Source organism: Syngnathus leptorhynchus, chromosome 3 (assembly GCF_054491065.1).
Source record: "Syngnathus leptorhynchus isolate UIUO chromosome 3, UIUO_Slep, whole genome shotgun sequence".
NCBI lineage: Eukaryota > Metazoa > Chordata > Actinopteri > Syngnathiformes > Syngnathidae > Syngnathus > Syngnathus leptorhynchus.
In genome coordinates, this window is record NC_141197.1 from 19,562,172 (window position 1) to 19,579,887 (window position 17,716).

The 17,716-nt window shown below is 40.1% G+C and overlaps 1 protein-coding gene across 4 annotated transcripts in view; it reads left to right on the forward strand.

Moving 5' to 3' along the window:
- LOC147059657 (protein diaphanous homolog 3-like) overlaps nt 1–17,716 on the forward strand; it is a 49,966-nt gene that overhangs the window by 19,353 nt on the left and 12,897 nt on the right. For 3 of the 4 annotated variants that reach the window (XM_085907905.1, XM_085907907.1, XM_085907903.1), the window contains 6 exons: nt 170–299; nt 1,967–2,091; nt 3,202–3,366; nt 5,602–5,737; nt 8,881–8,976; nt 9,158–9,220. In XM_085907905.1, coding sequence (XP_085764031.1) covers nt 170–299; nt 1,967–2,091; nt 3,202–3,366; nt 5,602–5,737; nt 8,881–8,976; nt 9,158–9,220 — 715 coding nt within the window. The remainder of the gene's footprint in view (nt 1–169; nt 300–1,966; nt 2,092–3,201; nt 3,367–5,601; nt 5,738–8,880; nt 8,977–9,157; nt 9,221–17,716) is intronic. The other variant, XM_085907904.1, reaches the window with a different exon arrangement.

Consider the following 17,716-nt stretch of genomic DNA (forward strand, 5'->3'; position numbering starts at 1 on the left):
AGTCACAATGATGTACAGTTAGGGTTATTCAATTTGCTCTTTTGGGTCCCCTTATTGTTTGTTTGCCTGTGAACTTCTTTGCAGCTTGACAACACGAACGTGAATGTTGGTAATAGTGCAGACAGTTTTACGTTACGTTCACGTTTTTTTTTTCTTTCGCTTTCAACAGCTAAAGGATACAAAGTCAGTTGACCAGCAGACCACATTGCTCCATTTCCTGGTGCAAATATGTGAAGAGGAATTTCCAGATGTGATCAAATTTGTTGAAGACCTTAAACATGTGGATCGAGCAAGCAGAGGTAATCGGCATGCGAATTCACACTCGACACACATCCATTGTTCCGTTTTTTAAAAATCCTATAATCATATGAGAAAACCAAGCCTCAGACCAGCAGTGTACATAAAGACTCAAGTGGCTGCTAGCAAGTCATGACTTTCCTTGCAGAAGGTTTGAATAATCCTCTAGAGCAAATACATCCACCATCTATCCATGTAGTATTTTTTTGTATCGCTTTGGTCATGGGTGTGCCAGCTGACTCGGGGCGAGAGGTTGTGTTGCCCCAGCTGATTACAGCACATAAATGTTTGTTTTCTTGTTTCTTCTGTTGTTGCGCCAACATTTCCATTTTATGTATGAAACACAGCAGCAGAGGTCACCAACCCTTTTCAAACGGAGAGCTGCTTTTTGGTTGTTGATTAATGCATACCAGTTTGGCACATTTTTGAGAAACAAATTTGCTCAAATTCCCTTTTAATATTGTTCTTACTGTTTGTGTTATTTTTATATAAATCACTGCAAATGCCCTTTGTCTGTTAGCTTGGAATTGGCCTATGCTCAGTGCCAACAAAAATCAGGTCCAAAAATGGATGAATAAAAGAATGGGTGTTTAAAATTATCATCATTTTTTATCTGACAGCAACAATACATTTGTTTTATGTCCCTTAATCAAAGAGCTGTACGGAGGTCAAACTTAATAATTTAAGTTGCACAAAGAAAATTAGGCTCCGTCAAGCTGTATTTTTAATTAATGCTCTGCGTTTGTGTACTCATCCAAAAAGCCAAGAAGCTTGATTTAATTATTTGTTAATAGTAACGTTAGTGGAATATTCCATCAGCAAAAACTCATTACGATCTTGACAGGACCGAGGAAAGTCTCGTCTGGGAAAAGCGGCATTAAACTTTTCACCTCAAAATTAATTTTTGTGAAGCAGATAAGCAGTAAATATACAGTTACCTCCAAAAGACCTGACAATAGCGCCGACCTGTACAACTGATGTTGAAAGGGACTGAGAAAGTATGTTCTTGTTCAATTGAGGCTTTTCTAACGCGTGTGAGCGCGCTCGCGCTCATTCATGCTCTTTGTGAATAACTAGCATGTGTTGGAAGGTTCATTATATTCTATGCTTTTCAAGTCTAAAGCTCACATTCTTAGTAAGTACACTTCAGCATGTTTGATGTCTCATTGTTTTCTGTTTTCACTCCCTTCCTTGCCTCACACAAAATCATCTACTGTAAAGTGGAGCGCCGCTCTTGCCCTGCGGAAAAAGTACGCAGAGATGTGTGCCACTCGTTCTTATTTATCACACGGCAGGTTGGCAGAGTCGTAAAGAGACACCTCTTTACTCTTTACAATGGGGGGCTTTGACCTCTGCAAATTTAGCAACTTTTATTCCTTTATATCGTTCTACTACATCTGGCGGCGATCTCTCTCCGCTACTTTGACATTTAACTCCAGCACTCGTAAAATAACTCTGGCTTATACACACAGAAGAAAAAAAATAAGAGTGTAATATTTGCAACTTCCGTCCGCTTCTCGATCCTCGAAATTGGCATCGATTAGATTTTTGAAAATAATAGTTGTCCTTTGTGCTTTTGTTTCCTCCCATTTTCTTGCCACGATGACGTGTGTGTTCTTTGTGCTTTTATGAATCGGCGTGCGCTTGAATGCATGTTGGCGTGTGTCAGTGTCTGCAGAGAATTTGGAAAAGAGCCTCAGGCAGATGGAGAAGCAGCTGTTGCAGCTGGAGAGAGACCTTGAGACTTTTGCGTCCTCTGATGACCCCAGCGACATGTTTGTCAATAAAATGGCTATATCCTTTCAACACATTTTTACGTTATGCGGTGGTGCCTTCACTTGATGAGGTTTTTTTTTTTTTGCATGGAATTAGTAAATATTATTATTTGTTCAAAAAAATATATTATTTTTGTTAACCAATATATATCACTCAGTTTTTATCTACTTTTCAAACGAACACCAGAGGTTATTTTTCTGGTGCTCAATTTTGTTTTCCCAATCCACCAAAATGTGTGGATGAGCGTGAACATTTTTGCAATTTAGGTAATGTTCTTAGGTCTTAGAACAACTTGGTATGTGTATATTTATTTTTATTATTGTTATTCACTGTCAAGTTTTATGCTGGCCTAAGGCTATGATGTCAGACTGTTTATGGAGCTTATCTTGTCATAACTCTTGCAGACATGGATAAATAAACAAGGTGTCCACAGATCCCTAAAAAAATAAATCTTAGGTTTCAAAACGCAGGCTGTAATTAGCTTTTTCCTGTAAGGTATCTGCCTTTCAAAGGTCTTGCAAATGCCAAATTGACAGATTTCGAAAAATTCTATTTAGCATTTAAATGTAATGAGGAGCAGAGCTGAGCAGAACTGTCAACATTTGTCATCATTTGGTTGCCAGGCCGATTTTCTCTGATAATGATTAAGGAGTTTCAACTTGGAACGGCTAATATTTGTTTGTGATTGATGCTTAAAATGTCAGTCGGCTATTTTCCATACCTCGCAATGAGACCTGTCAAATTGGAATTGCTGTTTTGAGAACACTGCTCAAGTTACCTTGAGATCAACATTTATTCCCAGCCAGAACTGTTTTTTTTTTTTTCATTTTTGTCGATCTCGTTATCGCTAGTCAGTTTTAGCTGAGGCTGAAAATTCATAATTTAACTCAAAGATAATGTATTTTTCTGTCTCCTAGCTACAAATTTGATATTCTAGTTTGAAATTTGGAGGACAATGATGCGGTAGCGCTCTCCCACCCTTGGCCCCACCGCCGGGTCGCCGTAATATAAACAACACAGTTAATCCTGACCTTTCCATTTTAATATTTTAAGCAAATTAATGTACCTCCACGGCTAATTTGCTGAATGCGTAATGAATTTGTGCTGGACCTTGACCAACACCGTCACAGCTTCAGCAAGGTGGCGCGTGAGCAGTATGGCAAGCTGGTGAGCATGCAGAGCAGCATGGAGACGCTCTACCGGAATCTTTTGGAGTATTATGCCGTCGATCCGAAGAAAACATCCGTGGAGGAGCTCTTTACTGACCTCAGCAACTTCCGTAGCATGTTCACCGTGAGTTGAATTTCAGAATTTACATAACCACAATAGCCCATCTTAATTAAATTCTTTGCAGAAACAGCTGAAGTAAATGTGACTATAAATTGGTGACTGATTGGAAACTAGTAGTTCATAAACGATAAAAAATAAAAAATAAAAAATAAATCAGTGGTTGGAAAAAAATTGAGTCAAGCGCAATTGTCACCATATCATTTTTGTGAGCTTTTATTTGTGACACTGCACCACTTACAAAACAACATGAATATTTTTATTATGCTACAGCGACATGGTACCTGAAGCTACCCTTCAATTTAGGTTGTATTTTTCTATTTCCATGTACATTGTTAGAAAAGTCAAGAACAAAGTCAATCCGAGGGTTTGCCATCCATACAGACAAAGTCAAATACATAGGAGTGAAATTTGAATACCCATATCACAAATGTTAGCTTTGCATGTCCCTTCGGTGATGTGAATACATATTGTACATTGATATGTATGATATTTTCCTTGGTCCAATTTCCGACACCTTACATTTCATCACCATATCATTGGTGTTACTGTCTGGGTCCTTACTAAACATACCAATGAATAATAAGTGAAGAAGCAGTCTTGTAAGGACTTTGAATGTACTCCCGAGGATTCCGTTTTAATAGGACAAGGTGCAGGCGGCTAACAGCCTTCGTAATTTGTTCAAAAGGTGTCTTCCCACCGACATCCAACCGGGAGGTCAAAGGGTGTGTTCATGCAGTAAATCTCAGCGCAGTAACCTCTCGGTCAAATCTGTGTCAGCATATATACCGCTGTGCCAAGGTCCATGCTAATAGCTACACGTTGTTTGGAGACCACTGCGTGTAATGAACTGAGCCTTCAACTGCAACTGTGTGCTGCGTTCTCAAAATATGTGCGCACGTTTGTTTGCGGGGAAAAGCTAAGCAGCTTTTCCTCGACGGGAGGGGGGCGGGGGGGCGACGTCGAAATGACAAGCGCATACAAAGGCATAGACAAACCAGCACACACACATGCAGCATGCTCAGTCACCCGTAGGAAGGAGACCCAGGGCGAGGCCGCGCATCTGACAGGAATCCAATTGAGCGTGTCTAATGGCAGACATCCAGGAGAAGAGGCGGGGGAAAACAGACCTGGAGTGATGAGGAGAGCTAAGGGCAATATCCTCTCTGTGTTGGGCTCTGGCTCTCCCTCTCTCATTTTGCATCATCACTCCATTAGAATTTTCTATGGGCAATAAAACACGACCCCTTACATTTTTTCTAATGATAGAATTACGTTGTTATACACCTGTATGTTTTTGTGTTACTTCTGATCTGACATAAACATTAAGATGTTTTGGGTTCCCCCCCCCACACGCACACACACAAGTAACCTTTTTTTCCACTGCCATTTACTGCAACTCTATTGACATTTGATTTTGGTGACAGCATGTTTTTGTCATTGAGCTCTCGCTAGGTTTTTGTTTGAACAAAGTGGCTCTGACGTATTGCTCTTGAGCTGCTCTTCTCCTGCTGCACTGAAGCTAAGCGTGATTCACTCTAAGCAGGACCACTTGTTGTATCGACTCGTTATTGACTAACCATTGCTTTCTCTTTGCTAATGGCATCAAGCGAAGGGACTTTTTTTTTTCCCCCTCCCCGCTGTGAATCTGCATAACAACATTGATAGAACCATCTGTTGCGCAGATGCCATGTACTATTATGATTATCTTTTATCAACCCTGACTGGGTTATATTTTATTATAACTGGCATTGCTTTGCAGGACAGCAGGGAATATAGTTTAGGTTAAGATTCAAGGTGATTAGATAGTTACTATACATTCTGAGGCTGTCAATCTGTGGTTTTTGCCTTCTTCTTTTTGTGTTTAGATTCTCTTTGACATGAACTGGTTTGTTAGAATACCCCCGGTGTGTTTTTAGCATTTCCTTTGAGGAAAGGCTATTAAACTTCCTGCAAAGTATTTTTCAAAGCCACAAGCTAAACTAAACTAAAAAACATTAATAACATTCTAACTAAACTCGTTTATAAAAGCGGCTATTAGTTTTATCTAAACTCACCTCATAATGGCTGACACCGGATGGACCAGGCAAATGAGAGCAGAGATCGACAAGCTCGCTGCAACTCGAACTTCCATTTGCAGAGTAAATAAAATGAACTCGTATGAACTCACACCCAGCGCTGAATACTGAAGCAAATTTGTACTCTGGCGCTGCTTACACGTTTTTGTTTCTCTTTTTACAGCAAGCACTCAAAGACAACACGAAGCGTAAGGAGTGTGAGGAGAAACAAAGGAGAGCACAGGCGGCAAAGGAAAAGGCTGAGCGTGAAAAGCAGGAGAGACAGCAGAAGAAGAGTGGCTTGCTTGAACTTAATGCAGGTAAAAACTCATTTCACCGTTGCCTCACAAGATATTGCATGCTGTTGTTTTTGTTCCTCGTTACATGCTTGTATGCCACAACAATCCAAGATCTAATTATAGGTTGCATTTATTGCCACAAAGGTGAGATCAAGCATGGTCAGTTTTACATATTTGTGCGCCACACATATACAGAATATTTGTATACTTGCGACTTTAAAATGTGTCCCTGACTGTGCCCTTCAGTTAGAATTAAAGTAGACATTTAGAACACGCTTCAAACTTCCAGTTGTTTTTTGGGGTTTGTTTTTCCCTCCCCCCTTTGGAGTATTGCGGGTGCCAAAAACTTGTTTAACAACACAGCCTCCAGACCTATTCTCAACGCCAAAACCGAAGACTGGCAAAAAACTCCAGCCCATCAACCCCAGCCCCTTGCTAGCGTGTAGCGCTAACATTTGCCAACCATTGTAGCTTGCCTGCAGACAGAATGCGCGTATAAAAACCACAAGTGTGTTTTGTGCCAAAGTACTGTCACACGTTTTGGCTAAATATAATATCAAAGCTTCCCGTTCACTCGCTGTCGGGTGGCAAAGTTTAACACCAGAAGTTGTTTTACGGGGTTTAATATTAGACCACGAGGTAATCAGTTAAGTCACATTCTGGTAAGGTGTCAGATCACCCTTGTAAGTTATGTGAACAAAAATTGTACATTCTATTTGAAGGTATCTATGAAATGTCAAAGTATAGCTCTATCTGTGATCAAATCTTTGGTGGCATTACAGGCAGCTCATGATGGCGCCTGGGTCTTGCACGAGAATTGTTAACCCGCAGAAAGCTTTTTCTCGTCACATCACGCCGAGAAACGGCCATTTCGAAAAAACGTCGCCTTTTTTCAAAGGTTACTTGGACACCTTCAGGCACCCGAAAGGGGCCTGAGATCCCACTCTCCATTAGTCAGCACGAAACCTCATTCCACCGCCGACATGGCATAGCCATCCAACTCGAACCATCCAAAGTACCACGATAGCCATCAGCAAATATAACTTTCAAAATTCATCTTCACGTTCTTCTCAGTCTAGCGAGTGGTGGCCAAAATACAAATTTATGCATCACTGCGAGCCTTTGGATGATTCTGTTTTGAGAGGGGTCTTGAGAATCTAATTATCTAGGACTATGACGTGTTGATATATGTACGGGCGTGTGTGTGCATGCGTGTGCGAGTTCACTGTTTACTGTTGATGATGTTCAAATAGAGTGGCTGGAGAAAGTCAACTTTGCAGCAAGAAGTACATGCCAAGAAACTGCTGCCAACAAATGGCAGAGTATTGCCACACCAACAGACAATACAACAGACATACAAGAATGAAATTAATATTTCATTTCATTTGGCCACCAACCGGGGCCCACCCGCTTTCACAAACTCTCTCGCTCTTTCCGTCTGTCTCCGACCATATTTATTAACTAAAGAGCTTTCTCTTTGTTTGAGATTTGCCCTCAATGGAGATTTTGTATGTAATCATTTCATCATCCATCAATTCCCTAAAAGCCCCAGAAAGTCTGTTATCCACATTAGACTGAAGGACACTGCAATGAATAGCATTGGTTAATAAAAAGGTTGATGTTTTTCAGGTTGAGGTAACTTTTTATTTATATATATATATGTGTGTGTGTGTGTGTGTGTGTGTGTGTGTGTGTGTGTGTGTGTGTGTGTGTGTGTGTGTGTGTGTGTGTGTGTGTGTGTGTGTGTGTGTGTGTGTGTGTGTGTGTGTGTGTGTGTGTGTGTGTGTGTGTGTGTGTGTGTGTGTGTGTGTGTGTGTGTGTGTGTGTGTGTGTGTGTGTGTACACATAGAGTTATAGATGAGCATACTAATGTATACTATGATCATAATATTCGAATACATGCTGCCAGAAACTAGAATATCCACACACTGATGCACAGAATGTTCTCACCATCTGCAGTGCGTGTCATCTAGCAGCCTGAGTGAAGCCATTTGCATCGGGCCTGACGGAGATTGAAATTCAGATTGGATTGTGTTTTTTTTTTTTTTTCCCCCTTCTGTAACTGTGCTTGTGTATGACAAATCTGTAGCATTAACTCCCAGGGTAGGCCGGGAGCTGGGATGTTTGTGCTCAGACATATTACACAACAAAGCGTTATTTAACATTCACTGTATGGCTACAAGCTACAAACTGTATTAAGGAATCAAATGCCAAAAGAAGCAGAGGTGTGCAAAATATGGAGAATTTCATGCAATTGCAGAATCTAGTTGGCCATATTTATCTGTCATATTCCCTGACACGACATGAGTTTTCTTTTAGCTTACATTTTTAGCATTTAAACATTGCAAGTATGCTGTAATGTTCCACCGAATAGATGTCTACAATTTGACTCTTTCTACTCCCCAATAATCAGGATTGTGTCCTATTTTCCACCTCAAGAGGCTCTTGATGTATTTCACATTCCCGTACTCTGGAGGAAAATACGTAGTCCACTGCACTTGACGACACGCAATACAAGTTTCGGTTGATTGATCCGTTCCGTGTTGTTTGTTTCATTTTGATGAGGAACACGCATGTGTGGAACTCTTGCTACACGTGATGAATCGGCGTAGCAGCCAAGACAATTCTAGACGTCAAGGAGCGTTGGGCTTGCTCAGAAATCCATGCTGTTGCTGTGCTCTGAGTAATGATGAAGAACAAGATGTGAGCGTAGATACTGCTGAACTTCGGGGTGGGGGGTGTCACAAAAAAAGTAGACAGTTGTTTGTTTGAGGGAAACAATAATCCGTCTACACTTTATATTTTCCTTGTCAGACACCACATGCTGTATTGACGTAGGATTAAGGTTTGATTACACACACACACACACACACACACACACACACACACACACACACACACACACACACACACACATGCTGTCAGTGATTTGTATATTCTTACCTGGTTTCATTCACTTCCAATATTCTGTCAACAAATTGACCTGACTTTTATTCCCAAACTATTTTTCATGAGCAAACACCAGCTTGTGTTTTTGTTGCGAGGCTCGTGTGTACGTGTCAGGTCGAAACGATTTGCAAGCATTATGTTAAGTCTTCACAACTGTAAGAAGGTCTTTCCTCATCTGATTTTCTTCAATAACCTTCTTCTTCTTGGGTTTTCAGAGAATGATGAGACAGGCGTGATGGATAGCTTGCTCGAAGCTCTACAATCGGGAGCTGCATTCCGAGACCGCAGAAAAAGAGCACCAAGACCCAGAGGTAAAGCTCCCTGCACATGATTATGGACTCACATTGACTTGAATAGGGTAGTCCCAACTCGCTGGCCAGGAACAGCCCACCAAACGTCTCCCACACCCCCAACTCATGGCAAATTTCCCAAAAAATGGAACAACTCCTTTTAGTGTACGTTTGCATTGTATGTAAACCACCTCCATTGCAGATAACCAGCAGAAGACCATCAGTCCCAGATCCTACCGTCAGGTTCTAAAGTCCGTTGATCACGGTAAAGCAGAATCCAGTAATGTACTCGCCTAAAATCTCAGGCATGGCCAATACTATCTCCTTGCTCTCATAAATCATCTTTAACCATTTTCTCCTCTTCGTGGAATGGGAACTGCGTTCTTTATGCTCTTACCTTTTCAGTAATCCGTCTTCTCGTGACCCCGTGTGCACCGCGCACTTTGTATGGATGGCTACTTTTGAGCAGTGCTGTGTTTGGGGAAAGCTGTGTTAAGATTCTTTGAACTCTGCGGGCGGGCTGTTCTTTGGCCGTGGTTTATCAAAGTCATCTTTTTTTTATTTATTTTTTTTGAATTCACGTTGAAAGAATAGTAAAACACTGCCGACTTGAGGTGAATGTTGCAAAATATTGAGCAAAATGGCGAAATGTATTCAATGAGACAAAGCATCCGTATAGTAAATACAATTTGATATTGATTACAAGTATTTTTAAATAAATATATAAAAAATTAAGTTGGCTATTAAGTTGCCATTGAGTTGCCTTTCAAACATAACACATCTGATTTCATTTTTTCAAAGGTCCTCGACATTCACGACTGAGTCACTTACATTGTCGCCCTTTTACCTTTTATTACCTGTAATCGAAATCCCCACGGGCCGAGGTACGGCGCACATGAATAAAATGATTCAAGCTCAAGTACGCCCACATCATTGATGGCAATGATAAAGGGCCTCGCTCAGTTGTTCTGCCTTGGAAAGCGATGAAGGGTTGGGAGAGATATACAGTGTGGGAGGAAAAAGACAGATTGAGGTGGCTGTAACATCTGAAATAAAGAGAAATTGTGTGAGGAAGAAAAATTGAAGCAGTTGGTGTGCCTCAAACAAATTTGTAATTTGCAGTAAGAAACAACATATGGATCCTGGGACTGGTGTGTTTGATTCAATCACAAAGATTGTACAAGGCAGACCAACAGTAGCTATTAACGTGGGGATGACAATAAACACAGTACACAAAGATACTCTTTAATAATGAATCAATTTTGATTGGAATAAGGACTTGGAAGTGAGCAGTTGGTAGATGCAGACCTGCCCTTGTTGACCCGTAAACCTTAAAGGCTCATCTGTATTTGCATAGCGGGGCCCGGTGTTGTGTTCAATGCCAAACACCCAGAGCAAACAGCTAATTACTTTTCTCTGCCCTGCCCAAACACCAGCTCAGCCCTCTCAGTGCCCATTCATCTTAATTTCCCCCACTCTGCCATCTGCCGCCTAAATAACACTCCTCCACATTTCCCTACCATCCCGCCCGCATCCCTGCTGTCTTATTCTATACTCTCATGGCCTGACAGTGGCCCACCCCAAATATAATTACCTGTTATTGGTATGAAGTCTACACTCCTGCCTCAGCCCATCACTCATAATTCCCCGCCCACCTACCTCGCAAGAAAATCGAGCTCTTTTATCTCCACACTTGAGAGCCAGACTTAATTCCGGTTTAGCGGCGTTGCTTATTGTGAGGTATAGTCGCTGAAGCGGCTGCCTTAACGTTCACACCGTCTAAATACCAACTTTTGCAGATATATGTTTTTAATAATTGAACTCATTGGTAATGAGATTGCAACAGCAAAAATAACGAATACAGAAGAATCTGTGCTTTCCTATTCTGCAATTCATGTTGGAGGAATGTGACCATTCATTGTGTTGTCATGGCAAAATTCTGCTATAGAGCAGTTATTGCCAGACATTGTTCTTCATTCAGTATATTTTGATGAGTCGTCCTTAGTGCCAGTTAACATGAATGGCATTATTTCCATTTACAATTGAACACCAAATGAGGGAGTCATAATTTACTCAATTCTTCTCATCTCTCATAATCGCTCTTTCCTAAAAATGAACATGACTCAGCAAATGAGGACCAGCGAAACCATGCCACTGTTTGTTTTTGTTTTATTTTGAACCGGTCTGCAGTATTCTTGAGCACACATTCGCACGTAAAAATACGCAGACACAACCGACTTGAAGGGATGAAGGTAAGCAGGCTTTGTGGTAGCCGGCCTGAGTTAGGATAAGGCTTTAGGGCTTTGGGGCTCCTTGGCTCTCCAAATTGGATTGGGCTCTGCAGAATGATGGATCGATGGTGGTTAGCCACACGGGTGTACGAGACGTATTGAATCTATAAAGCAGTCATAGCTTTTTAACTGTATCCGCCTGAAAATGTCTCTCTAGGCACTGTATGATCATTTCATTAGTTTTTGGAAAAGCCGTTACCTTAAGGTTGTTGAGAGACGTAGTTGGGGAGGTATACGGTATATGGTTATGGATGGTTTTAATTGGTCTAAAGTTACTCTGTAACCTAGAGATAAGAGTTTAAAATGTGTTGTAGAGAATAATTTCGCTAATACGAAGACATATTATTAGTCATTATTTTATATTTAGTTTATTCTAATAAAGATGAATTAACCAAAAGAGGAGGAAAAAAAATCACATTACATTGAAACCGCAAATTGTAGGTGGGGGGGAAAATACAATGAGATTATTTTCCATAATAATTCAGCCCTAGTTATTGTAATATTGGACCACTTGTTTTTAATAGATGCTGATTAATTTACATTTTAATCTAAAATTGTTTTTTCATTTTTCAATACGCTAATCTTTATTTTCTATTATCAACCCTTTTGGCACCTCTCAGCTTTGTCCAAACTGCACATCTCTTACTCAGCAGGCAGAATTTAAAATGCTATTTAATTTGCCTTTGAATAATGGCATCCCTCAAAGTTCTAGCTGCATGCTAATAAATTATTGATTTTTGAATGAAAAGTCACATTATAAATTATGGCCTAATATTGCATTGAAATACTATTTAAGTCTTTTTATTTATTGGTATGTGGCACCTTTGGCCAGTAAAATTGTAAGTAGTACGGCACATATTTCAGAACACAGTGGCATTACATAAGGCTCCTGGCGTAACGTGTACATTTGTGTGTGGTCAAGTTCAACCACAACAAAGCCACTCCTTCACTGGCTTTTGACCATCACCAAAAATATGTCAGTATTTTACATAACACCAAGCAATGTAGTTTGTTTTCTCTGTGTGGAACTGGGAAACATACCTTCATTGTTTGGAAAAGGAAAAGTAGAACCCACACTTGAGGTGGCAATGGCATCAGCATTTTTCATACAAGTCTTTGCCCCCCCTCCCTTTCTAGACTACGTGTTTAAAAAATTTAGTGCGGATGGGCTCTGTCTGGAATGTGAGAGAGTTGATGAACAAGGCTGACTTATCTCGGAAGGCTTTGGAGATGGAAGGTGCCGGCCGCCTGTAAATCATCCGTCGTAGCTCCGACAATGGAAGGTGTTTGGGCTACAGCCCGTTTGACGTGATTTATCAGTATGGTGAGTGATTATAGGAAGCCTCTGTACGTCAGAAGCAGATGGACCTAAAAAAAAAAGTTCCCTGGCATTTCATGAAACATGCAAATCATCGTTCATCAGGGCCGGTGAGAAATAGTCATCGAAAGACATTGCGAAGTGCGAAGCGGTTTGAGGGACCTTGAATCCAAGAAACCATTCTTGATAGCAAAATGCTATCTTATAGCTAATTGTTGTGATCACTGGCCTTCCAATTTGTCACTCTTCCGTGTCGTATGTGAAAACAGCTTGAGGTAGGAAATGACAAAATGTGGGACCTTTTTCATTTGGAATGGATAATTATATGTCTGGGGTGTTACATAGGCGAAATGACGAGCACCAAAATAGATCAAGTAAAGGGAAAAGACTGTGATCTCGTTTCCTGGCAGTGAAGTGGAATCAAGTAATGAAACACTTAACGTTAAACCACTGCGCTTTTCATGTGCAAATTCAACTTCACACATTGACAGTTCACTCAGGCTCGGTTGATGACTTTTTTTTTGTATCCTACTTGTCATGTTTTTTTTTTTTTTTTTTTTTTTTTTATTAAATGTAAGTCATTACTTCTTTGCCTGGTCCCGGTTGCCATGACTAAAAGAGTCCTACTTTGATGAATGAGGGTAAAGGAGTTGACACTCATTTTAATAAACTTAAATGATTATCTTTGAAGGTGCGCATGCAATAAATAAACATCAACACAAACTGGTACAATCGCGGCCTCACGGGGAAGGCAGTGGGTGAAGGTGCTTGACACACATACAAGAACACAAATGTAGCAGGGAGCATTTAAATGCAACAGTGGGAAGATATAATGGGAGATAAATCAAATCAGAGCAGAATGGGATTTCTCCCATTATAAAATTTCTTTCTATGCCTTTCCCTGCTCTTGATCTGAAAAAAAAGATAATTCCATTTGACAGTTATTTTGTTTTTGTATTTTCAAAGAGCGCTAACCCTTCAAGGTTGACGTTGTCCTCATGACAATTTAATAAGCTTCATAAGGAAATGTGCCATTGCATTTTTTAAAAAGCAGGTATGTTTTGGGTTAAACATAATTTAATTCATGAATTTTCCCCCAAACTTTGTTTCTTTAACCGTAGGCATGTTGTGTTGCTCGGATAATTAAGGGAAAGTATGAGCATTGCAAATTACTTCGTCTCCCTACCGTTCTCGGCATTTCCGCTAATTTTTGACGATAGTTCCTTCCTCCCTTTCCCTCCAACTTTGTATCTTGCTTTCTGTTAATCAAATTACCTGTGATTGATTCTGATTGTCAGTAGCAGATACATCCGCCTGGTGTTTTGTCCGTGTCAAGTGGTTAGCAGCGTTGCTTATCAATCAATGCTTCTCCAGCTTCAATGTCTGAATAAAGTCACTTGGCTTTCAAAGACCCGGTATTGTTTCATCAAGTTATCTCGAGAGGAAAATTCTTTCATATTTATCTGCAGAGATTCCCCCCAAACTTCACATCTTTTACCTCTAACACACTGAAAATTCCCTGCTGGCAACATCAAGTATCTGCGTCTCAATTTGTTAAGTCTTTCTCGACAACACCTTTATCTGAAAGCCTTTGAATGATTTAAAATATATATAATATATTAAAATAAGTCACAGTTATGTACTAATCATCAAAATCCAGTAAGACTGCATTCATGATATTTTGCAGCATATTTCATCATTTGCCCGTCTTCGCATGTAACAGGAGCATACCTTGTTGGCATCCCTGTGTGAAATCATTCTTAATTTATACTTGCTGGAAATTACACTCTAATGTGTCTCAATAGCACTTCTCAAGTTATAAACTATGGATAGACAGAAAGATAGAAAAAAAAGTGCAGCTTGTTTTGGCAGGTTTTCTATTTACAGATGCCAAAGACGCAACACATTCCATGAGAGTAGTTCACCTTCAGATTGTTGTGATTGGAGATAAAACATGAAATGTAAAGTGAATTTCTTTCTTTCAGATTTATTCAACATATTTTAACTGTATAGGATATAGGAACCTTATTCTACTGTTTGTCTTACAAAAGTAAAGAAATTTTCGATGATAAATTAATTTTTTTTTTTATAAAATATAAAACTATTATACATTAAGTAAAACTGCTCACACTACGGAAATCTTATTGAAAGTATAATTAAGTGGTGCTAATCTTTACCGACTAAAATCTCTTCATCTCTCTTCCCTTTTTAGCCTGAGAAAAGCGTAGACACTTGAATCCCGAGGACCAGGCAATCATACGACCAAACCGTGGGCTTATGTTTACTCTGCCTGTGACTGATAATCACTCACTCGTGTTGGCCGGTTTGTTCTCGATAGTCTGGCAGCTAGTCTTCATGAATCATTTGGATCAGAACTCGCTATGTGGACACATGGCTATCAGTGGCTCTGTGGCTTTCCCCCCCACACACACAAATTGTGTGTGAGTTTTGGCAGTAGACAAGAAGCAAAATAAAGATTTCTGTAAATCCCAGGATTTGCTAATGTTTGTGTTTTGGGCCGCTAATCATATTCTGTGAGGTTTTGGCTGTGCCCATCTCTCGTCCACTTCATTGTGTCATTTACCTCGTGCCAGATACGCACTTTGGGTTGATCAAGCCTGAAGTGTGGGTGTTCTCTGGCCCCTGCAAGCATGCTGCACAAGTTCTCCCGTGAATTTAAGCATTTTTTTTCCTCTGTGCTATAAATCCTCACTGACCGGGACCTCAGCGTCCTTGCTACTATAGCGAGTTAGCAAGTGAGAGTGGCCTCAAATGTCTTCCCATTCATTCTCTCTCTCCATTGTTGCAATGACCCTTTTTCAACTTCCCATCTCTCCGTTTGACCTCGGCACGGTCAGAGACAGACGTTTGGTCTTTTAAAGCCTTTGAGGTGTCTCGAAAGACGCGAGATTATTTGAATGTATTATTAATATGAAAGATAAACAGTCTCGAGATAAAAGCAAGCTATTGCTTGGAAAGACGTACAATCAGCGGAACGTGGCAAATGCTTTGAATATCTTTAAAATATTTTATTCTGCTTGCATATATTTGGATGTAGTGTTTTTTATTATTATAATACATTGTTTATTCTCTTGACAGTTTGATCAATGTATTTGTGCTTAAGACAAATGTGTCAGACTTCATATCGATTGTCATACATTTGTACCTTATGTCAAATTAACCAAGCTATTTACAAATGTTTTTTGATTACCATACAATAAAAAAAAATCATTAGAATAAACAGATGCCTCCAAACAAATACAGAAATGGGAAGGATAATGAAGGCGAGCCATATTGATAAATTTGAGATGACAGTGAGGAGGAGGAGAGAGGGAGAGCGATGCAACGCAGCCAATCATGCCCCAGTGGTTCTTCTAATCGCGCAAACAAGGTCACCGTGCTCCAGAGCCAAACTGGCAGCCGATATGCTTGCATCTCAAACACGCCCTTTCATCCGCTATTATCTTTTTTTGCCATCATTGCGCCAGTTTCCTTCGCTCATTTAATCAAACACAGAAAACGGAAATGACTAATAGAACAGCCCACACCAGCAATTAATGCACTACTCTTATCAGTTCAATGCATCAATAGAAAGATTTTTTTTCCCGGCTATGAGAAAAGTAAAATTGATTACTGCTTAAGATACAGAAAATAACAGCAGACAATGAGTGCATGCCAAACATTCCTCTCCAGTGGTTTCGAGACATTGCCCCAATTGAAATTAGAATGACAGCTAAAAACCAAATATCCCAAAATATTCAGAAGTTCGACATATTTTTCCACATTCGTTATTAGATGAACCGCCAGTGTTTTTGTATCCCACTGTGTATTCTGCAATTGCTGGTGCACGCCTTTGTTAGCCTTGATGAATACAACAACAAAAAGAAAACATCATTCGTCCTAATTTCTACCAGCATCAAAGGATTAACTCTGCGTGTTTCTTTTTAACTTTGCGCAATTCAGTTGTGACCAAAATTATTAGCGCCCCCCCTTTTGAAATTCAACTGGCTATTAACGCATATCTGTTATTTGTGAAACAAATCAAAACTTGACAAGTTTGATCATATTTCCTGGATACAATGAATAAAAAAAAAAATAGGTGTGACATCACCGTTACATTTTTGAGAGACTTTGTCAGCATCAGCAAATGGCAAGGGTCTTGTTTACCCAAGTGAAAACAAAAAGCTATTTTGTTGTCTGTGGATTTTGAAGGATGAATTCCAATCAACGATAAGGCCAAGGTTAGTCGTTGTACAGCTGAAGGAAAGCACTGTCATCAAAATCACCTTTAGGATTAGCGACGGGTTAAAAATCGGATCTGTTTCAATGGCAGTGTCATGTGACATGCACCCTGTGCTGATCAATGAACTCCGAATTTGTGAACAAAACTATCAAAATAGCCTTTCATTGTTTCTACATAAGCATCTAATTTACTTTCAGCGCCAGCGACAAAGTGATCCCTCGGGTATGCGCTGACAACTATTTGCCAAATTGACTTGCCCAAGTCGGATATCAGTCTTCTCCTTTGGAGGTCACACGTCACTGTTCATCTTTTTATTGATTAACATCTGTACATTCTAAGCGCACCAATGCCACCCTCCTTGGATTATTTTTCTGCCGAGTTGAACTACAACCCTCTCCATTCCCTTGAAGGTGATTGTGCTAATGTGTTCCCCTGAGCTATGATATGTACAAACTAATTTTTTGCCCCCCGCATCATTTGTCTGCTGCCTCCATTAATGGTTCATTGAATGCAACAAAGCTTGCTAGCCATCAGTTGCAAGCGTAGAAGTAATATGACGGATTTGCAGTGCACGGAATGGATACGTCCAATTATGTGTCTCTGGTATAAATATTTTATTATGTTCCTCCCCCCCAAAAATTGCACGGACCAATCATGCGTGTGTTTTTAATTGCTGGGCCTGAGAAAGGAGAAGCCCCAGGAGAGGTGGCAAACTCGGAACCGTCCGTGCATCTTTGTCCGCGTACATGAACATTTACATTCATTGGGACGCAGCCATCATTGATGTTTTTGTTGAATGTTTTCCTGGGTGAGCTTTTCTGATTTTTGTATGAAATGAAAATGGAAAAAGTGAATGTTTCCCTGCTACAGCAAAAATCCTCTCGCTTTGGCCACCATTTATCCATTTTG